Source organism: Cordyceps militaris (assembly GCF_000225605.1).
Source record: "Cordyceps militaris CM01 unplaced genomic scaffold CCM_S00005, whole genome shotgun sequence".
Classification (NCBI taxonomy): Eukaryota; Fungi; Ascomycota; class Sordariomycetes; order Hypocreales; family Cordycipitaceae; genus Cordyceps; species Cordyceps militaris.
The window spans coordinates 500,193-524,447 of NW_006271973.1; the positions used below are offsets into that span (position 1 = coordinate 500,193).

A 24,255-nucleotide genomic window follows, 5' to 3' on the forward strand; every position below is an offset into this window, starting at 1 on the left:
TGATTCTTTGAAAGAGGTCGAAGGGATTTTGTTTCAAATGTAATAGTGGGCGGATGGTAAAACACAAAAGCTATAGTTAATTGTATGTGGTGTCACTTTGTTTATTGTCTTGTTGACATGTCGTTTTCTATTGCAAGAATCACGCCGGTAGCGTCTGGCTTGGGAGAGGATGCATTCAATATACAGCCCGCATGGGATTGATGATGATACGTATCGTTCAAGTGAGGCTTTTGCGTAACGGGTACAATAAAAGTCTAGTGATTAAAGTAGTTTCGTTTTTCCCCCGTCCAACTGCCCGCGCAAAAATAGAAAAAAAAAGGACAAACGCCGGAAATGCAAAAAGAAAACGTCCTGGTAATTGAAACCCTCCTTTGCCACTCCAGAAATGCGCCGCGCAAGAAATGATAGCCAGTGCATGTCAAGATTTGGGGTCGGTGTGGTGGAAATGACCTGCAGAGGTTCATTCGTTGATACGCGCGACCGAGCCATCCATCCATGACCTTTGCTGGTGGGTGTAATGTACAGAAAATGGATGATGTCTGAAAAATAGTAAAACAAAAAGACGACGCTGAGTATATACCCATTCTATCCGCCAGGAAAAGCCTTGCATCTGCTCAAGTCTCGACGATAACGGGCTGTTCAGCGGCCGCTTCTTGCTCAGTGTCCTTGCGGAGCGCCGGTTCGCCGTACTGGCTCACGGGTGTCGGCATGTCCGTTTGCTCGGGCGGCGTGCGCGGCTCCCTGACAGGGGCCTTGTGATCGAATACATGCTTGGCATCACCGGCACTCTTCGCCGTCTGGCCAGCGACGGGTGAAATAGAAGGCACTGTTAATGTGGTGCTAAGGACCTTGTCGACGGATGCAGGCGCTACGTCATCAGTGGGCGATGCTGCTTGCGAGGCAGGAATGACGCCGCCACCTATACGGGACCAAAACATTTGCTCGCGAAGTCGGACGCTTTCCTCCCAGGCCGTCTTCTCGTGGCCTTCGTCATCGGCGCGCCAGTGGCCGTCCTTGACCATTCGCAGGAAGCCCAGGAAGCCACAGGTGGAGCGTACGCGCCCTAGACAGTAGTTGCAAAGCGGGTATCGCTGCGCGGACGGCGACTCGCTCGTGCGGAAGCGGTGATTGCGTAGATATTGCGTCTCTTTGCGGGCCTCGCCGCAAAGGGCGCAGGGAAAGAGCTGCGGCCGGGCTGTTGGTGCATAATTGACATTGGTGGGCACCGGCTCAACGACCAGACTGCCGTCCGTAACAGCAGTAAGGACACTGCGTCGGGCTAGCCAAGACAGGCCAGGAGCAGAATCGAGGCGCAGCGTGGGTTCGATATCCTCAACAATGACGCGCTTGTAAAACTTGGTCTCCTTGAGCGCCGGAATCGGCAGCTGCTGATTGGGTGTCCCCTGGGTGGAAGATGCGGGTGTGTTTGGCGATGGGGGGCCACTGCCGGCGGAAGCGGGGTTCTGGAGCGACGACGTTGAGTTGTTGGACATGTGGCCGCTGGAGGTAGAGCCAGCCAGCCCGAGGCCCAGCGCAGCGAGGCCACCCATTGAGCCAGAAGATATGCGACTGCCAGCGCGCTTGTGGGACTGATGGGCGAGATTAATGAAATCGTCATAGGCGCTGAGGTCATTGCGGAGGACTGGGAGGATGAGGTGCGGAAAGCTCGTAGGGGGCGCGGGTGCGAAGAGGTCGGGCAGAGGCGAGATCGCGGCGGCATCGAGAGGCGGCAAGCGGTCGCTGGTATTTAATCTGGGTAGGCCCGGTGATGAGGGCGCGGTAGTGTTTGTGTGCTGATCGTCATGGGAAGACATGGATTCCATGACGCGCTTGAGCTCGGACAACTGGGTTTGCTGATTTCTAAGCAGGGCTTCGGACTCTTCGAGCTGAGCTTTCAGCAGGTCATTCTTGCGCTGGACAGCGTCTTCACGTTCTTTTGACTCCTCCTTGGCGACAATGACCATTTTGTTAGCCTCTTCGAAGAGAGCCGTGGCCAAGGTCTCGAGCTCTGTCTCGATGCGCTTATTTTCGGCTTCGGTTTCTAGACGTTTAGAGACTTCGTGGTCGAGTTTAGCTTTGATGGCACGCTTGTCGGATTCAACAGTAGATTTGCGAATCCAGACATCGCCGGCCATCATTTCGCGCTGCGTCTCATTTTGTTGCTCGAGCTCATGTATGCGCCCATGTGCGCTCTGCAGTTCTTGGCGGGTAGCGCTGAGAGTGTCATCGAGTGCCGTCTGGTGGTTGATGGCGTTGATAAGTTTTGTGCTGAGAGTGGCGATTTCGTCGCTGAGGTCGGGATGGTGACTGGGGGTACCGGGCTCGTCTTGCTGGTCCTCGGCGTTGCTCACTCGCCGGCTTCGGGGGTCGGGAAGGGTACTCATTTCATCGTTGAGAAAGGTCGCGGAGAGGGAGATTTTGGGGAGTTGTGAAGTAGACTTGGGCGACTTGAGAGATGGTCGTGGTAAGGACGAGGGAGAAGGTGGCGACGGTTTGGAATTTGAGACGGAGGAAAGCGAGCGAAAATGACCACTCAAGGGACGAGCAGATGATGGCCGATGTGAAAGATGCTGCGACCAGCCAGGAACGTGGATAAAACTAGATGGTGTTGCGCAGGCGCAGAGGTCAGCGGGTCTGGGCTAGGTAGTGGCGAGTCGAATAATAATAAGAATGAAAAGTCAAAGTTGATCAATGGGCGGGTAAGGCGCACATGTGTTGTGGCCATGTGGTAAACGGTGTAGTTGGGTGGCGGTGGATTTCTCCGTCGATGGAGATTTGGCAAACCTTCCTTACCTGTCCATGATGGATGCGAGCAGCTCCGGTTTAGGGTCGACGGAAGGACCAAGGCGGAGTGAATTGGCGGATCTGGAGACGCTGAAGAATAAGGAGCGTGCGTGAAATCCGGAGACTGTGGGGGAAGGAAGCCGACGCGGGCAAGCAGACGCGGAGGGAAGCAAGCTGAGAGATGGCGAAGGCGAGGGCGAAGTCGAGGGGGGAGGAAGCAAAAGCTGCTCGGGGCTCGGAGAGCGATGCTGCCAGACAGTGTGGAGAGGGGGAGGAAAATAGGTGGCGGAATTAGGCAGGTCGCTAAAGGTAGCGGGCGAACTGGTCGGACAAATCGGGACAGCGGGCGGGACGCGACAATTGGAGTGCTGATGTGAAGGCAGCAATACAGGTGCAGGCCTTTTCGCGGCGGGTCGGTCGTGAGCGAGGCAGTGAGCAGCTAGTAATCAAAGCGTAAAAGCATGGCGATGACGATGCCGCAACTGTTTTTACTGGCGACGACGACGGTCGTGCCAAGCTAAGCTGCGAGTACAGACGGCTGGTGGAGCGAGGACCAGTGGCGAGTCTGGTCACTGGCGACCTGGCGAGTAATTTGTTCGGAGAGAGCGATTCCCGGGGGAGGTGCGGAAAAGGCGAGACAAGGCGACGCTTGCAAGGTTCCTGTTATTATTATCGCGAGGCTTTGGATGGGTAGCCAGGGCCAGGCTTGGTCGCAACGACGTAACTAGCAAGTTAGCGTCATTATTTCGAGAGTTTGCGAACTGTAGGCGTACCCACGAGGAGTCTGGTGGTCCAATCACCTGGTCTAGGGAAGCGCTGCCTAGTAACGTGAGGGCTCGGGTGAGGTGACTGGCCCGCCGAGATGGTGGCCAAGTGGGAGCGATGTGATAGGGGCGTTGTTTGCTTAGCCGAGAGGCTAAATTGAGTCGAATTGATTAGTTACTGTAGTAAGGATAGAAAGGGGAGGAAAATACAGTAGGAAAAGAAGCATTGACGAGGTCCGGCAAACGAACGAACGATGGGCAGTTGAAGAAGAAATTAACTTATTACAAATAGCAGAGGCATGCGCCTCATTGGCCTCATGATAAGCGCATTGGCATGCAGTCTTCAATACAAATTACAAGAGTGCAGTTGCAGGGGTTACAGGGGGCTGTGGCGCCATAAACTTGCACTGCAATTCACGCCCTAAAACTCTCCCGTTATGCCGTAGTTAGATAGATGGGTTCTTGCAGGCTGTTTGTAACCTTGATGCAGCCCACAGCAATGTGTACCCACGCTGATGCATCTCTTGCCTGCGTAACTGTTACTCCATTGTACCTCGCTGCAAGCTGCCAGCTGCCAGCTGCCAAGTTGCAAACAAAACACCTGCCCGTTGCCCAACATCACACAAGACGTTCAACAAATCTTACAACCATCATTGACCAACTCCCTTCTATTTATCGCTCGACCGATTCATTCCATCTCATGTACGAATTAAATACGTACCTATGTATGTACCCCCATACATCCACCCCAACTGAAACCCCCACACCACACTGCGCATCGTCCCGCCACTGGCCACACCAGATCCAACAAAAAGCAACACCTACAGAGCATTCACTCATTGTGCGACTGTCACGGACTCTCCTACCACAGTCTCGCAGCTGGCCGTTGTTTGATCCTCCGTCTCGTCTCGACAATTCCCATCACGACTTTCGTCCCGCACGGCCTCAATCCCACAAAAAGTCTTTCTCGCCGTCTCAACTCGCCCCACGACCTCTCCTTTTACGCGTCTCTTGAGTTTGACCTACGAGAACAAGTTGCCGATCCCTAGTCAAAGACGCTCGCTAGCCTACCGCCGCCTCGCCTCGCTGCAGTTGTTCACTGACTTTTGAAACTTGCTTCTCCCGTCGTCGATACCTGCAGTCAAGTGTTCCAATTTTGCGCCCTAAATTGCAGAAGAGTCAATAACCAGGCACCATCACTTGTGCCTTCTTTGCACCGAGACATGTTATCGAGGGATGCCTGTCCTGCGTACGGTCCCTGTGCCAGCTGAGCATGACAGCAACCGGGGACCACTAACGAAGACTCGTTCATCATCCACGTGCTTACCATGGCACCACCTGCCCTGCCGTTCTTCCGTCAACGCGATGGCACCGCCTTGCGACCCAAGCTTGGTATTATCCGACTGGTCAAAGTGTCTGCAAGGCACAAGCTCTGAAGCCGCCAAACTCACAAGATTCGTGAGATGCTCTTAAGACTTGTTGATGCGCTCATCTCACTAGGTAGTCACCCGATAAGCCTACCCTCGCGCTGCTGTGCTCATCTGTGTCACAGAGTCAATACAGCGCCCCAGTGCACCAGATGTTTCAACCGCGGTGCAACGGTAGATCCATTCTGGTGCACCTTGTAATCAGGCTATGTAGGGCCCGAATCAGGCACCACCGACTACTCCAGCCGTGATACAGCAGCACAATCGAAAAACAAAATGTAAACGGCTAGTTTCATCAACCAACCCGTACGCTGCTGTCAGCTGTCTTCAATGCATCTCTGATTATCGCTGCCTCGCGCCCGTGTAAGATCTGTAAGTTTAATCGTTGTCAAATCTGCCTAGTTTGCCCGAGGTACCATACCGCTCAAGTAGCCGCCAAGCACCCGCTGGCAAAGCCGAGGCTCGTCAAGCTGCACTTGTATGCTGTTCAAAATCGTCAATAACCTTAATTTTATCATCCAAGTTATACACTCGCATTGCATCGCTTCCTTCAAGACGGATTCACCTTCGAATCGGCTTCAATTAGGCGCGTCCCGTTTCCGGCCGGAACAAGAAGCCCATCACGCAAACTCCGCCACCTTTACAGTATTATTCACCATCATGGCACCCGCGAACATCGTCAAATTTCATGACGCTGTCAGACTTGAAGAATTAGATGACAAAACATTCAAAGTCAGATTCGAGCCCCAGTACTGTATAGGCAACGGTATGTCCGCCACTTGTACAAGTTTAGACAGGGGCTAACCAGCTATGCATAGTCGTCAATGGAGGATACAGCGCATCGTGCATGGCCATCGCCGCCTCCAAGTATTCGGCTAGACGCGGCCAGCCGCATCTAGTCACCTCACAGTACATCTTCCCGGACCGCTGCTCTGTCGGCCAGGCCGTCATTGTCGTCGAGGATGTCAAAAACGGCAAGATGTTGTCCAACCTCCAGGTCAGCATATGGCAAGGGCCGCTCCTCGATGCCGCACCCTGGTTCGACCGCGAAAAGGCGCGCCGGCCGCTGCTCGCCTACATGGTGTTTGCCCACATGGACGACTTTGACTCGTCCTTGACTCTCCCGACCGCGTACAAGACACCCGCCGAGCTAAGCGGCACGTCTGTGCCCGACCCCGACTTTGAGCGTCTCCGCAGGGACAGCCATGACGACAACTGGACCCTCAGTGTCCCGCCTGGCGACTGGACAGAAGACGCCGCCAGCTTACCCGCCAAGGCCATGTACGTGCCTAGAAGAGGCCTCTTCACACCCGGCGTTTTTGACATGTGGGTGCGTCTGACGACGGGCGAGAAGCTCACCCAGCAGTCGCTGCCCTTTGTTGTCGACTTACTCCCGTACGAACTGGATCGCTATCTGTTCGCGCCGGAAGTCAAGGCCATGGTCGACGAGCTTCAGAAACAGGACAAGGCCGAGGCGTCCAAGTCGGGACAGGCCGGCGAGAAAAAGGGCAAGTCGCAGCCGTACTGGTTCGCTACGTTGGCGCTGAATCTGGAGACCAAGGACCTTTTGCCGGAAGAGGGCGTCGAGTGGCTCCACGTGCGCCTTCTCGCCAAGCAGCTGTCGGGCGGAAAGTTTGATCAGGCGATTGAGATTCGAGACGAATCGGGTGACCCCATTATGCTTGGACACACTGTCTCTCTCGCGCTGAAAATGGAGCGCAACACGACAGGGCGGACCAAAGCTGCCCTATAGATGGCGAGTACGACTTGATCTACATGTTGCATAGAAATTAGAGACGAGGTACTTGAATCTTGACTGACACCGAGGCTAAGTTGGCGAAACTACTTTTAGCCTGCATGCACCAGACAGTCCATCTGTTATCATTTGATATATCATTTGACATGATAGGCGGTGATGGCCACGATTTGGGTGATGTGAGAATTTCCCACACGGTAGATATTCGCTACTACTATACAATTTCTCTACCAAGTGAATCTGGTTGTCCTTCACACGTCTAGGTATTCATTGCGAAGCTGAATGCTAAAAGTGCCAGTATATAAGCATATATTGGCGAGTCTCACTATGTAAGCATGGTTAATTAGAAGCAGCCCATCCCAGTCTCGGACCTTTGTCGCCGTCCTCGAAAACGACGTAGGCGGCCGTCATGGAAGGCGAGCCAAACGTGGCCTCGTCGCCGCCATTATAGATGGTGACCGAGTAGCCTCCTTTGTCGTTCTTCTCCTTGAGGTTGGCGCCCGGCACGCGAATCGTGGCATTGCCGACGCCAAACGAGAAATCCGGCAGCTCCGTGTCCTCCGTGATGTCGCCGGACGGGACCTGCTCCCGCCAGGCGTTGTACGCGCTGGTGGGCACGACGAAAGCGGAGCCGCCCGTGTCGACGACGCCGCTGTACTCGAGCGCCACGAAGTCGTCGTCGCCAATCTGGTAGCCGGTCGACGTCATGGACCAGAAGCCGTCCCTGGCGTCGACGTCGGTGTAGGCCAGCTCGCCCGTGTACTGGTCCGCGTCGACGAAGCCGAAGCCGAACGTGCCGTCGGCCTGGTGCTGCAGGTTGACGGTGAAGACGGGCTGGTCGAGGTGCGGCTTGAGCTGGGAAAAGAGCGTCTTTTGCTGCGGCGCGGCCGCGTTGAGGCTGTCGAAGCCGAAGCCGACGATGCCGGACACGGGCACGCCGAGGATGCTCTCGCCGCTCTTCTGCAGGTACACGTCGGTCGCGTACTCGACGCCCTGGCCGCTGACGGCGGCGCCGGCAATCGACACCGTGTCCTGGTAGATGGTGCCCTTGGCGCCCGAGCCGTCCATGTACCGGATCGACCAGTTTCCGTCGCTCACGAGCGTCGCCGTCGAGCTCGCCGTGTGGTTCCACTTGGTCTGCCCGCTGCTGACCTCGCCCCGGACGTCGGCGCCAAACAGCCAGAGATCGCTCGAGCCCGTGTCGAAGAGCAGGTTGATCGTCTGCGGGGGCGTGCCGATGAGCACCTCGGCGTAGTACTCGGCGTCGGGCCGCGCCTTGCTGTTGTAGGCCGGCGTGGTGCTGCCGCCGTCGTCGCGGCCGGCGACGGACGGCACGCGAGCGCCGCCTCCGCCGCGCTGGAAGTGCTCGTTGTACTTGACAGCAACGGTGAATCGGCCCTTTTCGCCGGCGAAGCTCCCAAGGGGTGCCGGTACGGCGGCGGCGCTGGCCAGTGCGGCACAGGCGAGGATGGACTTGAGATGGACCATCGTGAAGGAGGTGAGTGCTGGTCTGCACAAGGATAAAGAGGTGGTAGGTAACGGATGAGAATGTATGCAGGGTTTTGGGGATGCTTGGATCATCCCATGTTCAGAACACGGCCATGATCGTGCCCTTTTATACACAGAGTTCGCCTGCCCCCACGGCGAGCCATCCCATCGCGTGTGCTTGCGCTATGACCCGTCATCGTTGATGCAGGACGACATCAGCAATACAGTTGGGATTCACAGCTTCCAAATGCAAAGACATTTGGCAACCTTGGCCCAAGTAAGCAGCTGGGAGAGGTTCTTCGAGGTCGCGGCTCCGGACTCTGCATCTCCATAACCGTCGGCTTTTCATCGAGCTGCTGTAAGCAGGTTAGCCGTGTTGCGCAGGGAGGAATTGGCGCAAAAATTATCAACCGTTATGCCTTGTTCTACCTCCCCACGCTTTTAGAAAGGCTGGCGGGCTTTATGGCCGGTCGTGGTTGGCGTATGAATTGACCTTCCGGTTCGGGACGGGTCCAAGGTTTCCACCTTCGGTCGGCGGAGTTCGGAGGCGATGGAGCGGGTAGCAGATCGAATGCTCATCTGTCAGGCTAGCCAGAGTTCTCTTGACTCGCCAGCCAAGCAGTTGTCACTTCCCAGCTTCCCACAAAGCCAACGAGGCGCGCCACCACACCGGCAATGAAGAATTGGAAAGCGAGGGACAGTCAACGTCAAATATGACGAGTTACCTCGTAAGGAGTTACCTCGCAAGGAAAGTCTGCAAAAGGTCTTAAATCACCAGCGTGCCGGGGCACCTGCATTCCGTCAAACTCTCCTCCCACACGTCGTGGAATGCGGCACCACCAGATCCCAAGACGGCAGGCTAAGAACCTTTGTGAGCCCAAGAGGATCGCTTCCTGCTTGCTGAGTAACGCCACAGTAATATCACGGAGTGTGCGTGCAATGAACGGCGCCCGCCAATGTAGCCCTCTTCAACTGACTCATGTAGGGCAGGATTGAAACACGTCCCCGAAAAAGCTAAACTACAAGCTTCATGGCGCGAGCGGCAACTTCCTTCGTCGGCGGCGCGGAGTAAACGTTATTGAGTGTATTTAACGGAGGACTCACTCCGGCGGGGTAATGGTCTGCTTGAGAAGGATGGGGAAAACGGAATCGTGCGTCAGCATCACTTTCATCTCTCCCTATTCTCATGCTTGGCGCCCCTGAGAACAACCAGCTCATGTTTAGGCAAGGAATGATGGGATCAGCTGAGCTACTATCGTCGGTCATTTGCTCTGTCAAGCAAGGAAAGAAAGGTACCCTGATTCCAGGTTTCATTTATCTATCACCAAACACAGCCAAATATTACACTGATCCGCTTATTCCGCAACCAAAACAAAAAAAAATTGAACCGAAGATAGAAATCAGCTCAAGCAACGCTATGCAAGAAGCTTTGATATGGGAAAAAAAAAATGTGATATCTAAACGAGGCAGTGGCCTCATAACCAAGAAGAAAAGGACTTTAGAGAAAAAAATAACAAAAATGCTGACAACACAGTAAATCAGCGTAGAATGACTGCAGATATACATATATGGACAATTTCTTCACTCGTGCCAGTCGCCAAAGCCTGGCTCACCATAAGGATTCCACTCCTGGCCTGGGTAACTCGTCGCATTCATCTTGGGGTTCTCCTCCTCCGGGTCGTAGGCAATCTTCTCCTCCTGGGCGTCGATCCGGAGCGTGCGCTGGCGCGCCTCCGCCGTGTCCTCGAGTTCCACGACGTGCTCCGTTGCCGTCGTCACGGCAGCAGCAGCCGCGTTCTTGTCCAGCTTGGTCGTCTCTTCCAGCGAGTCGTCCGAGACCTGGCCCTTGCTCTCGCCCGTCAAGTCTCTAGCGAGAGGGGCGGCGGCGGGGCTGGTGACCTCGATGCTCGCCATGGCGCTTCTGGGGCTGACAATTTCAGCGCTTGATCCAGCAAGAGGCGACACGCTGACCGCCGAAACATGTCGCTCTGTTCCAGGGGAAGCTGGCGACGTCGTCGCGGCCTGCAGCTGCTTATGGCTAATGACAGGCGATTGCTCAGACTTGGGCGACGGCCCGCGCCGGCGGCTGTCGTTGGATATTTGGCTGACGCGGTTGCTGTTGGAAGATTCGAGGCCCATGTGGGCCTCGTCCGGGCGGAGGTGGTTCGCTTGCAAGTCTTTCCGAGCATCTTGCTGTGCCAGTGCTTCCTTTGTAAGCGCCGTGGGCTTTGTGCGAAACTCGTCAGAAGCAGGACTGAGAGGGTTGCTTTCAGTATCATGACGATGCTGAGGGAGAGGCGTTTGAGGCTGTGACTCGGACTGGGGAAGTTGGGAATGAGCCTGTGTAGGCGCAGCTCCATTGCTTTGCAGCTGCTGATTTCCAACAGCGGCGGCGGAAGGCTGATAATGGTTGGCGTCATCATCTTGCTGTGGGTGAGGTGATTGGGGCTGGGAGTATTGAGTCGCAGTATTATACATGGCGGGCACTTGTACGCTACCGTGGCCGTACGTAGAAGTATAACCCTGTGGGGCATATTGATGTTCAGGCTGCTGCTGCTGTAGATGCTGCTGCGGTTGCATATACATGGGCATCAGGTGTTGATAGGGGCCTCGGTTGAAGTGAGCACCCTGGCCCAGAGGCACTTGCTGATATTGCATTTGTTGGGGAGGTATCTGCTGAAACCCAGTCACATTAGGCTGGCCTTGCTGCCGTGTAAAGACCTGGGAATCTGGTGGCTGTCGTCCTGGAGGAGCGCTTCCTGGTGGCATACTCCGCTGCCGCTGCGCTTCAGATGGGCCCTGCGGCTTCGACAGACGCCTAAATGCATTGAACAACATATCGCTAGGCGCGGCCTTGTCTCCCCTATTTGGTCCCTTGCTGGTCGGGGACAACGGGCGCATACTGCCCATCTGGCCAGCCATCTTGGTCCTCAGACCTTTCCACCCCTTGGGCGATGCACTCACTGGACTAGATCGCGGGGCGGGCTGGCTGAAGCCGGGCTGGATGTGCTGCTGCTGCTGGCTGGGGCGTTGCATGGGTTGCTGACCGTACAGGGTGCCAGGAGCCGACTGGCCCATGCCCTGGCGATAGCTGGACCCCGTCAGTCCAGCTCGAGGATCTTGCTGGGGCTGCGGGAGCTGTCCCTGCGGATATCCCCGAGATCCCGCAGAGGGGGGAACCGCGACGGGCAACCTGTTATTATGGACAAGATAACCCCCGGGACTATTTGGGTATTGTGCGGTCGGAGTTTTCTGCTGCTCGTCCTGGGACGGGACATCTGTGACGACACTAGGAGTTATCTGGCTGACATTGGTGTCCCGGCGCAGCATGTCGGAAGTCTCCTCCCCGCCAACCGAAGCAATTGAGAGCGTCACATCGGAGGGTTTGCGAGCATTCTCATTGAATTCTGTCTCGGAATCTGAAAATTCGGACGGCGCAGTGGGAGCTTCACGTGGGGTGCTTGAATCAGCGGTACGCAGCAACAGGTGACTGCCGGCAGTCGCTCCCGCAGTTTCGGCCCTGGTCTCGTTGGCTGTGACAGTACCAGAAGTAGGCGGTCGGTCGATGCCCCATTTGTTTTCACCTGTAGCAAAGAGCGGTTGGGTGGCATCTAAGCGCTGGTCGGGTAGGGTAGGGGCCAAAGCGGCATCGCGGTTCGGTGCCGGGAAATCATCGGCAGCGTGAACCTGACGTGGAGCAGGGGGGATATTTTGCGGCAGATCGGTAGATACAAAGCCGCCTACATCCTGAGCTGGTACTGCGGGCTGTTGCTGTTCGTGCTGCTGGCCCTTGTTGCCAGTGAGACTCGAGAGCAGGTTGGAGAACGAGGCGCGACGGTTGTGCTCGGAACCAGTCGAAATGCCAGAAGAAGGACGGTCCTGGTTGGGCCGTTGAAAGGCTTTGGCAATACCAGAGAAACGCTTCTTCTTGGGTGTAAGCGGCTGTTCGTCGTCTAGTACCTGCTGGTTGGCGAGTCCTGAAGTAGGAGCATCGGACGCGCCACCCTTGTTAGCACCAAAGCCGGCCATGACGCCACCAAACACGGAGCGCTTTCGAGCAGAGCCCAGGTCCTCCGAGGAAGACACGGGCAAGTTCTCGGTCCGAGACCGCTGCAGAGCAGACAGGCCATGCTGAGATCCCTGGTCCATCGAGGCGCGACCGGTAAGCGCGTTGAAGAAACTGGAGCGGCGCTTCTTGCGATCCGGGATCTCCTCTGTACCAAAGCTCGACTCGGAAGCGCCGTCGCCATGCACATCGGCTTGGCGTTGGTTCTCCACAAATGAGTTCCTCCTATCACGCGAGGTGGCACGCACAATCTTGTCACCGATTTCTTTGAAAAGGCCCGAGTTTCGCTTGACACGGCCTCTCTCCTCAGTAGGCGGGCCGACGCCTGGAATTGAGTACTCAAAACCGCTGTGGCGAGGGTTGGCCATCTCTTCGTAGTAGATCTGCGAGGTCGGGCGCTGCGGAGGCTCGTCCTCGTGCTGCGGCGCAAAAAGGCCCGGGTAGCGCTGGGCAGACGAAGGCGGGACATCGGCATTGCGCTGTCGAGCAACGCTTGCGGGTAACGGCGGCGGGGGCATCATCGCTGATTGTCCGGTTTCCTTGTCAAATCCAAAACTCATGGATGGAGAGATAGGGCTGTGGCCGGATCGATTCTTTGCCTGATGCAGAGGCTCCGCCAGGTGGCTCTCCTCTAGTCTCCAGGGGCCAGATTGACCCGGGTACATCATCATCAGTGGGGGTACTGGCTGGTGCATAGGCTGAGGCTGTGAAGATGCCATGACAGGCTGCCGCGCAGATCTGTCGGGAGATTGTTCAGCGGACGAAGTTAAATGCTGCACAGTGACGCCATCCTTGTTCACGGTCTGAGAAGAGAATTCTGCTTGTGCAGCGCCTGTATGCTCGCGACGCGACTGTTGTGGCGCCTCTGGTTGCTCCGGAAGATCTTCCATCACGTCACTTATAGGAAGGCCAGGTACATCGTTACCCTCGTCTTCGTCCAGCGGGAAGCGTTCGGCAGCACGGCGAGTCTTGGACTTCAATCCAAAGGTCGAGGATCTGCGAAGCGGTGGCAACCCGACAAACGAAGATTGTCTCTTGGGCTCATCGCTAGAGTCATCTGGACGTGCAAACATGCCCACTCCGCTGTCTTCCGTAACGGGAGGCGCCCTAGCAGGAGCCTCCGTAGCAGCAGGGTCCTGCGCAGTCTCGGATGGAACCATGCGAATCTGGCTAGCTGGCGGAACAAAGGAAGCCAAAGGTGGCGCCTCGGATGTGCCATGGGCCGCGAATTGGTCGCCACGCACATATTGCTGCGCGGAATGTTGCGCAGGAAGGAGCGACTTGTCTGGGGACGTCTCGCGTAGCAGCGGTGAAACAGGCTCGGGCACTGGAATCTGCGGCGCAATGGTCATGCTGGGCCTTGGAGCAGCTGATTGCTCTTCTCGGGGTTGTTGTCGGGGGTCGTCATGCTCTCTGGAAGAAGAGAATTCGGTGCGCAACTTGCTGCTAAGAACTGCCCAGGAGCCAGAACGGTCGTGCTTCGCTCTGGTCTGCTGTGGTGGATGCGTATCGCCCTATCGAGAACACAACCATTAATATCAGATCGCTTCACGTGCGTGATTTAATGATATCGAGAAAGGGCTTTGAGGTCCGGGATAATAGTTCTCATCGTGATATTCCTGTCTCAACACCCCTCAGCGTCATGAACGCAGTGGTGCAGAAATCCAGTTCAAGCATTATTCATAAATCAATACATAATAAAGAGGATCCATCCTGAGGGAAAGTTGAAGGAAACGGCCCACTCACTATGAGCTGGGTGGTATAAGAAAGAAGCATTAGTGAAATACCTTGTCCCCGCGCAATTTATTCTTGCCCTTGCTGAAAAGTCCCTTGCCCATTTTACCCGCCGAGTGCATCAGCTCCTTGCTCTTGGTTCCGAGTTGGTTTCCAGAGTGACCAAAAGTGCTGCCGCCTACGTTGGACGGCACGGTGATGCCGCCAATGCGGCGACCAGACGTTGCTCCACTGCCAGGAGTACTCGCGTTCAAGTACTGCTGGTAGTAAGGCTGTTGCGCCGTTGACTGAACGCCAGGCGGTAGCCCGGTAGGAGAAGTTGGAGATGGCTGATACGAGTTGAAACTTTTGGAGTGGTGCTCTGGGTGATCCTGGTGCAGACTCGTAAGCCACTTGTCAAGACCGATATCCATGATGGCAAAGGCGACCCTGGTCTCGTTGAATTTGGCAACCCTCTCAGAGGAGTTATTCAGGTTCACAATGTCCTTGAAGGGAGTCACACTGGCGCTGGAATTTCTTGGCATGCTCAAGGCAGAGGCTGGGGTTGGATCAGACAGTCTCATAGCGAGCTGCTCATCCACAGGTGCCGAAATCTCGTTCGACGCAGTTGTCGAGAGGGCCCCTTCGCCCGCAAGGGAGAGACGGTTCGACCCCTGCGAAGTACTATCGCTGCCAACGACGGCTGGAATGATCGCTGCACTGACAGGAGGAGCATTGGACTGTCGATCAGTAAGATCTGGTTGCCGTAGAGGTTCGCTAGGAGGTACAGCCGTTACGGCAAGAGCTGGGGCCGGGGCGGGCGTGGGCTCAGGTGGCGGCGCCGTGGCGGTGGGGGCCGCAGCCTTGGGTGGCCGCTTAGAGGCATCCTCTGCTTCCCAAGAAAATCTTCGGCGAAGATCTGTGCCACCGTGCGAGACAATCGAGGCCTCTGGGAGCTGCTGAGGAGAAGTCGAATGCGGTCCTGAAAGCGCGGCGGGCACCGTTGAAGGCTGACTAGTGGGTACCTGAGGTGAAGGCTGAGTAGCGACCACTAGTGGCGTTGGGGATGAGGTTTCTGGTTTCTCTTCTTCAGTAGACTTTAGAGGCTCCATCACTTTGAGAGGAAGGTCGTGCGATCTAGTTCCTGCAGCAGCTCGGGTGGCCTCCCCTGGCATACTGCTCATTGTCTTGGGCGGCTGAGAAGCAGCTTCAGGCGCGGTACCCGGGTCAGCCCAGTAACTGTCATAGTCTTGGAGGGTGTAGGTGCTCTCTCTGGCGTGGCTTTGCGATGCCTGTGTTCCGCCATCGACCAATCCAGTCTCAACGCTCGGTCTGCTGGCTTGAGTTGGAGAGCTGAGTGTCTTGATAATTTCGTCTCTCAGCATATCACTTTCCTTGACCGGCGAAGACGTGTCTGTCCCAAATGTCGGTTCGCGATGGAGAGGTGGCGGGGGTTCGAAAGATCGTACCGGGCTCTCGTCCTTGCGGACATTCAGAGGCTTCGTCGGGGTGATATCGGTCGCAGCACCAGCCGAATGAGAGCTCGATGCGGTGTCAATGGAGGACCTTCTTGTGGCCCGTTCGGCAGGATCCGATGGCTTGGGTTCCGCTGGCGGCAAGGCAGGTCCCCGTGATTCGGTCATCGTGGTTGCGCCAGCTGGGGGTTGGTGGACTGCCGATTCGATGACCTGAGGCTTAATGGAAGCATGTTCCATGATGGCTGGAGCAACAGCAGCAGCCTTGGTCTTGTCCGCGAAGGTGTTTGGAGCCTCTGCGGGAGAATGGCTCACCTCGTGCGTGGTAGGCTTATCCACTTTTAATTCTGGTGCCACCTCTGGTACCTCTGGAATCCGTTGCGCAGCCATCTTCTCCGATGACAGCATGGAGAATCCACCGGAGAAAAAGTCGGCGCCGAAGACAGACATGCGAGCCAAATCCGGAAGCTTGGGGCTCGTGGATAGGCGCTTAATCTCCTCGTCATTCAGTTCGGGGGCGGCATGCGGCGGCGGCGCTTCTGATCGTGGCAGTGATGCGGCAGGTGGCTGCTGCTGCGACGTTCGGCCCGCGGGCATTGTCAGGTCCTGATAGATAACGTTGCGGCTATCGGTGCGCGGCGCAGGCATTGGCGCACTTGGGGGCTGATACTTGACGGGCTCAGCCATAGGTTTTGCTAACGATACCGAGCTCTGCTTAGACAGGTTGGAGGCGATCTCGGCGCTAGGGCGTGAGCTGTCCATTGATCCGCGGCTCTTTTCATCTTCCATTCGCCTGTAGATATCCGACGGCCGAACAAAGGGAAGAGGCTTGTTCACCGAGGCAGACTGTGGGGTTGTTGATGGTATACTGTCCGGCGGCGAGCGAGGCGACAGAGGGTATGTCGAAGAAGCACCCTGGGGCTGGAAGCCGCCGGCAGATTGCGGTACGGCGGAGGTCGGCTGAGCCAACGACGGGGTATATGATTCCTGGCGAGGCTGCTCATTCGCCGGGGGGGGAAGGCGCGATTGGGGTGGCGGGTAGGGCTGGTGGTGCTGGGGCAGCTGCGATGGCGGATTGGTCTGAATATGCAGCGATGGCACATGAGGGGTATTCTGATGAGCACCATACTGAGGAGTCCGAGGTGATAGGGGCATGGGTGGTTCAATCTCGTCGTCCGTATACTCGTCGGCGCCCCAGTCGTCGCCGTCGTAGTTTTGCGACTTGGCCTCGACCCATTTCTTCGTCTTTTGGCGGCTAACGTTGACCTGGTAGCTGTTGTTGCCAGCCGAGGAAGCGGATCTAGAGCAAATATGTTAGCAACAGTCTGGATAGTCGCGCAGGTCTGAGCCGTGGGTGTCTCGGCACGCACAGGGTGGGCTGGCCGCGGCCGTCCGGCCTGCTATAAGAGCCTTGATCCATGGTGAGAGGGCCGAGTGATGGACAGGCAAGCTATCTCGTCATGCTCGTGCTAGGGTTCGTTGCTCTGTCGGTGCGAATTGCGGGCAAGCATGCGCTCGGCGAAGGCTGCACGGCCCGCGAGATGTCGTCGGCGTGTCGGGCCGCGACAAAGGGGTATTGCGACAGGTAGGTAGGTAGTTAATGATACAGTGCAAGCACCAGTGTAAGAAAGAATGCAAACAAGAGGATGTGGGTGCGACAAAGAAAAAAAATAGAGTAAGTCAATCAACGAGGGTAGGGAAGAGATTTGAAGAAAACGAGACGGGCGGTGGCACGAATGGGAGGTTGGAGAAAAAGAGCCGACGTGGATGATCTCCGTGTCATAGTGGTAAGACATGAGGTGGTGGCCGTGGTGGGAGTGATTGCTGGGCTGGTGGTGTGCAGGAATGGTGGCAGGCTGGCATGTTCCGCAGTTGAGGGTCCACGGTGCCAAGTGCCCAACGACAAGAGCTACAGTGGAATTACTGCTGTACACAGCCTGAGCTGAAGGAGCTCCAGCGCATGCTCAGGGGCTTTTCGCGCTAGCAGGCCCGCTAGCATCCACTAGCAGCAGCAGCAGTCCACTATCAGTCCGTCACGGAATCCACTGTCCAGCCATCACATGTACTGTAACTACAAGAACCGGTGTGGCGCAGCTGGCGATTATTTTTGGAAATTAGATTCTCTCTTTACGGAATACGGTACATTAGACGAAGCATCGGCATTTGCGTCTACACCTGTCGCGTATCACTGACGGCTTCACACTCACCTTATCACCAACTGTCGTCACGTAGGTACGTTGACATGTCCGGGGGCCGCCGCGCTGACTTCTAACCTATGAACATCAGCAGCAATAGATTACCGGACCCGCCGGGACCAGCTGTTCTGTCAGCGCGGCCTTATCCCGCGAGGCGACAGTCTCTTACTGTCGAAAATTTCTTGAGGTCTAAGTATTTGATTGATAGTACTGCTATAACACCAAACGTTTCTTTTACTTGTTTGTGTTTGTGTTTGCGCCTATACTTCACCGTATTCCGCCAACCATGTCGTCATCGTGGCAAGCTGCCGTGGCGAAGCCACTCACTGTGGCACCTGATCCCATTTCATTTGGTGGCTGAAGCACTGGGGAACGGCCGTTCGCAGGTCCGCCCCCGATTTGGCCCGTCCTGGTAAAGACCATTTGCACGACAACAAGCAAACCTCCTTGACGAGATACTCCTCTCAAGTATTCTTTTTCTTCAGAAAAGCATCAGCTTGAGCGTGGTTGTAGAACTTTGATATCTGTTCAATTCTAGCATTTACAAGAACAACAACAGATAATCTCGCAGCCCCAGCCGTGCATAGTGCTGCAAGAATACCACCTTGCGTCAAACAAACCCTGCAACTAGTTATTCGTGAACCGCGTATTGCGATTTATGGCTGTATATCAGATCCGACGTATTGTGCGATTCGATCAAGACTCCCTTTCAAAGTTGCAATGCATCCATTGGTCTCATCCATTGCTCCATTGACAGCGCTCTCATCCAGAAGGCCGGTCGATTCTATTAAGCATCAGCATATAAAGCACATTGTGCAATAGATAACTCAAACCATATTACCTTTCATAATTTTAATATGGGGATTCCGCCGCAGGAATGTAATCACCCAGTTCTTGCCCAGCGGCCGAAGATCTCCTTGAAGAGCGAGTAGCTGCGTCGCCACTTCGCGCACTTGCTTGTGCGTCGGCGGTTCGTTAATGGCCGTCATTGTCGTGATCCAGCCGCCCAGCTGCACCTCTAGCTGCTTGGATAGTCGCTGCTGCGATTCAGCCGCGGCTGCGTGTGTCTTGGTGCCCTTGAGCCGGTGCCTCAGCGTAGATCGCGGCACGCCCCAGCGAGTCGCACTACTGGTGACGCTGACACCACTCTTGACGCTCTGGATCGCGTTCTGGATGTCGGCTTCGTTGGCTTTGCCCATTGCTATTACATCGTTCCCGGCAGACACTGGAGGAGCAAACGGCTGCTCACCAACGGCCCGGCCAAATGGGGGTGAATACTGTTTTGTTGTGGGTCTCCAAGTGTCAAAATTCCAACCAATCGTAGGGCTTCTTTAATCACAAGCCAAATCTCCCAAGCATTTCGCGACTTGCGAGCCCGTCAGCATGATTCCTTTTCCCAGCATCTTCCAGGAAAGCTTCCATCTTCAGTCTTTGCGGCCCGCAATTTTCTCTTCATCTTCATCGCTGCCGATGCGTGCTTTTACTCTGTTCCATTAATTTTGCTTCATTTTTTCTTCTTTTCCCAACGCCCTCATAGCCTGACGCCAGTCCCTCGGCTAAAGCCGCTGCAGCACCACTGCAAGGGGCGAACTGAAAACGTGGTCAAACTCAAACTCGTTGGGCCACCCCAGCCTCATCAGCATTACGTGCGTCTTTGCCGCCAAACACTCGACATCCCACCCGACACGCTCCTTCACAACTTGCTCGAAAGGCATCCCGCGCTGGTCGCTACATGAACCTTTCGCTGCTGCATTTACAACATCAACTTTAATCCGCCGACCATGGCCGCCACGTCGATCCAGGACCGGACCTCCGAGTTCAAGTCGGTCCTCGCCTCCGCGCAGCGCAAGCAAAACGCCAACAAGCTCGGCGCACAACGACGCTCGCTGCTGACCGACTCGCAAAAGGCGGCCGCCAATGGCGACGCCCAGCCCCGACGCTCCGACTTTGCCAGAAAGGCGGCCGAGATTGGCCGCGGCATCTCGTCGACCATGGGCAAGCTGGAGAAGCTCGCGCAACGTGAGTTCCCGGACAGCGCATGTGGTTGATTAGGTATGCTAACAGCTTACAGTGGCCAAGCGACGAACGCTATTCGACGACCGTCCGGTTGAAATCAACGAGCTCACCTTTGTCATCAAGCAGGACTTGTCGTCCCTCAACCAGCAGATCGGCGCCCTCTCGATGATGTCGAAACAGCAGCACCCAAAGGGGGCCGACCAAGAAGGGGAACACAACAAAAACGTCGTCTACCTGCTGCAAGGCAAGCTGACCGACGTGTCCGTCAACTTCAAAGACGTGCTCGAGGCCCGCACCAAGAACATCCAGGCGTCGCGGTCGCGCACCGAAAACTTCATCTCCAACGTGTCGCAGCACGCGCAGCCGTCGCTACAGCAGTCAGCATCGCCGCTGTACGGCACACCGAATCGCGCCTCGCCCGCACCCGGGGCCGATACTCTCTCGCTCAACCCGGTCAGCGACAACCAGTTGCTCATGATGGAGGAGGCGCAGCCGGCCAACACGTATATCCAGCAGCGTGGTGAGGCGATTGAGGCGATTGAGAAGACGATTGGCGAGCTCGGCAGCATCTTTGGCCAGCTGGCGACGATGGTGTCGGAACAAAGCGACATGATTCAGCGGATAGACGCCAACACGGAGGACGTGGTGGACAATGTGGAGGGCGCGCAGCGCGAGCTGCTCAAGTACTGGTCCAGGGTATCGGGCAACCGCTGGCTAATAGCCAAAATGTTTGGCGTGCTGATGATTTTCTTCCTGTGAGTTTGACATGAACATGGATGATGATGAGACGAACGCTAACAACCTTGCAGGCTATGGGTATTGGTGTCCGGTTAGAGTACGTCTGGCGATTTGTTTCATTCTACAGCTTTTCTTTTCTTTCCCTGTTGGGACGGCTCGACGACATACATTGTTTTCTTTGCATCTACACCACGACGGACACATTGGAGGGCGACAGGGCAGCTCAGCCAAATAGAACTAATACAACTGAAGCTTATATTCATCAACTAGTCAATGAGTGACTGATCGAGCTAAGAAGTACACCCACAACCCTGTAGTGGGCAGCCCCGTCGTATTATAAGAAGCTCATTGCGCACTGCCTCGATGCTCGTAGCAGTATGCGGTGTCATAGATGATGAAGCATCGTCCACAACGCTACATGAAACCGCACAGGTGCGATTCTAAGCCATCCAGGTCGACCCACTGCCTCTACCCGCCATGAAGTAGAAGCCCTGAACCAGCGGCTTTCCTCCTCCGGCCACCGGAGCCAGCCCGGCCCCCGCCCCGCCTGCCGGACTTCAACTTGCCCGAGGCAGACCAACGCCCACGCAAGAGAAAGCGGCATCGCCAACGCGCATTGCCCACTGTGGATCTTCGGTCTGAATTCTCCATGGCTCTCTGTCCCAAGCGGCGTCGGTGACCAGAGGGGCCGTTCCCCTCATCAGCGCCGACAGTCTCCAAAAGCGGCTATTGAAGCGGCCCGCCCCCCGCGGGGGTACCCCAGTTCATGGAGGGGGCTTTCTTGGAGGGGCAGATGTCGGCGGCCGAAAAGGTCAGAGTCCAGTTCCTTTTATTATGTACTTTTTGCCCTAGACGTGATCAATTCTCGATTTCCTCTCTTTTTCCTCCATTTTTTTTTTCTTTTCAACAAGCAACGTACTACTCACCATGGCTGCTACTTCATTCCAACTCAACACCGGCAAGGCGATTCCCGCGCTCGGCCTCGGTACGCACTTTCACAGCGCCAGGCCGTTTTCCCTTGTGCTAACAAGAACACCAGGAACCTGGCAGTCCAAGCCCGGCGAGGTCAAGTCGGCCGTCTCGTACGCTCTGCAAAACGGGTACACGCTCGTCGACTGCGCCTACTGCTACGGCAACGAGGCCGAGGTGGGCGAGGGCCTCGCCGAGGCCTTCGCGGCGGGCGTCAGGCGCGACGACGTCTTTGTCATGACCAAGGCGTGGGCGTCGTACAACACGCGCATCGAGCAGTGTCTGGACAAGAGCCTCCGGGCCCTGGGCGTGGACTACGTGGACATGTACCTGATTGTGAGCGCTGCGTGAACAACTGCCCCTTATTGTGGTCGCATCCTGACGTTGGTGGGCAGCACTGGCCTTTGCTACTGAATCCCAATGGTACGGAATACAGTCTTTTCTGCAAGGAGTACAGATCCGAGCTGATTGTGTGCGCAGGCAACGATGACAAGTTCCCGACACTCCCCGACGGCTCGCGCGACATTATCCGCGACTGGAAGCACACCGAAGCCTGGAAGCAGATGGAGGCCCTCCTCGCCACCGGCAAGGTGCGCGGCATTGGCGTGAGCAATGTACGTTTCCGACCCCTTGTCGCCCCCCCCCCCCCCCCCCCAACCCCTACTTTTCTACCTACTCACCTCGCGTGCGCAGTACAGCAAAAATTACCTCGAGGAGCTGCTCGCCAGCTGCACCGTCGTGCCCGCCGTCAACCAGATCGAGAACCACCCGAGCCTGCCGCAGCAGGAAATCGTCGACCTCTGCCGGGCGCAAAACATCCACGTCGTCGCCTACAGCCCGCTCGGCAGCACGGGCAGCCCGCTGTTCTCGGCCGCGCCGGTGGTGGCCATTGCCGAGAAGCGCGGTGTCAGCGCGGCCACGGTGTTGCTGAGCTACCACGGTGTGTTTCGGAACATGCGAACTGATGTATGCGATTGGAAGGACTGACGTGTTTTGCTAGTTGCCCGCGGTTCTACTGTGCTCGCAAAATCGGTGACGCCGGCCCGCATCAGCACCAATGCGGTAATCGTGAAGCTCGACGACGAAGATATGGCGCAGCTGCGCGCCTACTCGGACGACCTCACGGCCAAGGGCGAGTTGAAGCGCTACGTCTACCCGCCTTTTGGAATCGATTTCGGTTTCCCCGACAAGTCGTAAACGGAATGCTCACGCAAAGGGGAACCAATAATATTAGATAGTATACAAAAGCGTACTAAATTTTAATTTTGAATATTCATCGAAACGAACAGCCTGTGATATCTCGCTATGCACCTCATGCCACCCACCGTCTCAACGCCACGAACTCTTTACATAAACACGAATTCATCTACTCCATATCCACCACAACCTTGAGCACCAGCTTGCCCTCGCTGTCCTTGACCTGGCCCGCCATAGCAAACGCCTTGGGGATGTTTTCGATACCCTTGAAGTGGTGCGTGACCAGCGGCGAGAGATCCGGCATGGCGGCGGGGCGGTTGGCGACCAGCTCAATGGCCTTCGCGTACGTGTTGGCGTAGCGAAAGACACCAAGGAGATCGACTTCGCGGAGGGCGGCGGCAGACATGGGAAGGGTGAGGACCGGGGTGCCCATACCGATAATCATGACCTTGCCACCTGGTTTTGTGGCCTAGAAAGGTCAGCGACTATATTAAAAACATCTGTTCCATTGTCGTGACTTACATAAATGGATGCTTGGACGCACGTCTCGACGCCAGTGCATTCATAGACCGCCGAGACTTCACCCACCGCTTCACCCTGGACGGTTGTATTCTTTACCATGTCGGCCACCCTTTGAGCATATGCCAGCTTGTCTTCAATTGTTTGCGGGCGCTCCATAGGTACCAGGACACTCGCATCCGCAAAGCCGTTGTCCACGGCAAAGTCGATGCGGTCCTTTTGAATATCCGCAATGATTACCGTCTTGGCGTTGGCGGCCTTGCTGACCGCCGCGGCCAGCAGACCAACTGCACCGGCACCAAGCACAAGCACGGTCGCGCCCTCGGGCAGATTGGCCCTGTCGCGGGCGTGCATGGCGACGGAGAGGGGCTCGAGCACAGCGCCGAGATCGAGCGAGAGCGTGGCAGGCAGCCTAGCATTGTCAGCACGAGATCCAACCAACATCGGATAATTTGCCTACTTGTGACACCAGCGCGCGGGGTGGTTGACACGCTCCTGCAGGGTGCCCTGGGCGTGAGGAAAGGCCTTGGCCGAACTGCGAAACTTCATGCCGCGGCAGATATTGTAGCGACCGGCGGTGCAGTACTCGCAGGCTTCGCAGGGCAGTCCGACCTCGAGCGCAACGTGGTCACCCGGGGCAAGATCTGTCACAGCGCTGCCAATAGCGACAACGGTGCCGCTCGACTCGTGGCCGAGGGTGAGAGGTTCCCGGACAATGATGTCGCCATTGCGGTAGTGGTTGAAGTAGTGCAGGTCGGAGCCGCAAAGGCCGGTAGCTTGAACTGCAATTTGGACCTCATCGGCGGCGGGATTGGGGAGATCGCGCTCCTCCTAGGATTCATTGTCAGCCTGCCAGGGCGGAAAATTGTACTATTCGTTCAGTGCAGTATGAGTTGACTTACAACACGAAGATCGCGAGCACCGTGGAGGACGGAAGCCTGAACTTTTTGGCTCGACATGATGTGTTGATGTATTTGATACGAGGTCGTTGGTTTGCCAAATGAAATGGAAATTATGAGGAGTGAAGATACAAATGCAGGGAGTTTGTGACTATCGCATAGGATGAATGAATAGAAGATGAGCAATGCAAACGAGCAATCAATGCACCCCGCGCAGGAAAAGAAGCCCCCACCAAACGGCAGCAAGCT

At 56.1% G+C, this 24,255-nt stretch overlaps 8 protein-coding genes across 8 annotated transcripts; 3 read left to right on the forward strand and 5 right to left on the reverse strand.

Moving 5' to 3' along the window:
* Positions 1 to 614: 614 nt before the first annotated feature.
* CCM_06554 (GDP/GTP exchange factor Sec2p, putative) lies at positions 615 to 2,725 on the reverse strand (the record flags this gene model as incomplete). Its single annotated transcript, XM_006671695.1, has 2 exons — positions 615 to 2,639; positions 2,711 to 2,725. The coding sequence occupies 2 exons, from the start codon at positions 2,723 to 2,725 to the stop codon at positions 615 to 617; spliced, it is 2,040 nt and encodes a 679-aa protein (XP_006671758.1).
* A 2,910-nt stretch (positions 2,726 to 5,635) lies between these two features.
* On the forward strand, positions 5,636 to 6,728 carry CCM_06555 (uncharacterized protein; the record flags this gene model as incomplete). The annotated part of the gene is made up of 2 exons (XM_006671696.1): positions 5,636 to 5,741; positions 5,794 to 6,728. The coding sequence occupies 2 exons, from the start codon at positions 5,636 to 5,638 to the stop codon at positions 6,726 to 6,728; spliced, it is 1,041 nt and encodes a 346-aa protein (XP_006671759.1).
* A 342-nt stretch (positions 6,729 to 7,070) lies between these two features.
* On the reverse strand, positions 7,071 to 8,219 carry CCM_06556 (endothiapepsin precursor; the record flags this gene model as incomplete). The annotated part of the gene is made up of 1 exon (XM_006671697.1): positions 7,071 to 8,219. The coding sequence occupies one exon, from the start codon at positions 8,217 to 8,219 to the stop codon at positions 7,071 to 7,073; it is 1,149 nt and encodes a 382-aa protein (XP_006671760.1).
* A 1,581-nt stretch (positions 8,220 to 9,800) lies between these two features.
* Positions 9,801 to 16,893, reverse strand: CCM_06557 (uncharacterized protein; the record flags this gene model as incomplete). The annotated part of the gene is made up of 3 exons (XM_006671698.1): positions 9,801 to 13,799; positions 14,073 to 16,773; positions 16,844 to 16,893. The coding sequence occupies 3 exons, from the start codon at positions 16,891 to 16,893 to the stop codon at positions 9,801 to 9,803; spliced, it is 6,750 nt and encodes a 2,249-aa protein (XP_006671761.1).
* A 1,431-nt stretch (positions 16,894 to 18,324) lies between these two features.
* On the reverse strand, positions 18,325 to 18,867 carry CCM_06558 (Helix-turn-helix, Psq; the record flags this gene model as incomplete). The annotated part of the gene is made up of 2 exons (XM_006671699.1): positions 18,325 to 18,452; positions 18,510 to 18,867. 2 exons carry the CDS (start codon positions 18,865 to 18,867, stop codon positions 18,325 to 18,327), a joined length of 486 nt encoding a protein of 161 aa, XP_006671762.1.
* A 582-nt stretch (positions 18,868 to 19,449) lies between these two features.
* CCM_06559 (syntaxin 5) lies at positions 19,450 to 20,518 on the forward strand (the record flags this gene model as incomplete). Its single annotated transcript, XM_006671700.1, has 3 exons — positions 19,450 to 19,687; positions 19,740 to 20,439; positions 20,494 to 20,518. The coding sequence occupies 3 exons, from the start codon at positions 19,450 to 19,452 to the stop codon at positions 20,516 to 20,518; spliced, it is 963 nt and encodes a 320-aa protein (XP_006671763.1).
* An 831-nt stretch (positions 20,519 to 21,349) lies between these two features.
* On the forward strand, positions 21,350 to 22,588 carry CCM_06560 (glycerol dehydrogenase, putative; the record flags this gene model as incomplete). The annotated part of the gene is made up of 6 exons (XM_006671701.1): positions 21,350 to 21,407; positions 21,462 to 21,727; positions 21,787 to 21,814; positions 21,872 to 22,005; positions 22,085 to 22,331; positions 22,392 to 22,588. 6 exons carry the CDS (start codon positions 21,350 to 21,352, stop codon positions 22,586 to 22,588), a joined length of 930 nt encoding a protein of 309 aa, XP_006671764.1.
* A 169-nt stretch (positions 22,589 to 22,757) lies between these two features.
* CCM_06561 (sorbitol dehydrogenase) lies at positions 22,758 to 24,066 on the reverse strand (the record flags this gene model as incomplete). The annotated part of the gene is made up of 4 exons (XM_006671702.1): positions 22,758 to 23,057; positions 23,111 to 23,519; positions 23,568 to 23,938; positions 24,010 to 24,066. 4 exons carry the CDS (start codon positions 24,064 to 24,066, stop codon positions 22,758 to 22,760), a joined length of 1,137 nt encoding a protein of 378 aa, XP_006671765.1.
* Between the last annotated feature and the right edge of the window lie 189 nt (positions 24,067 to 24,255).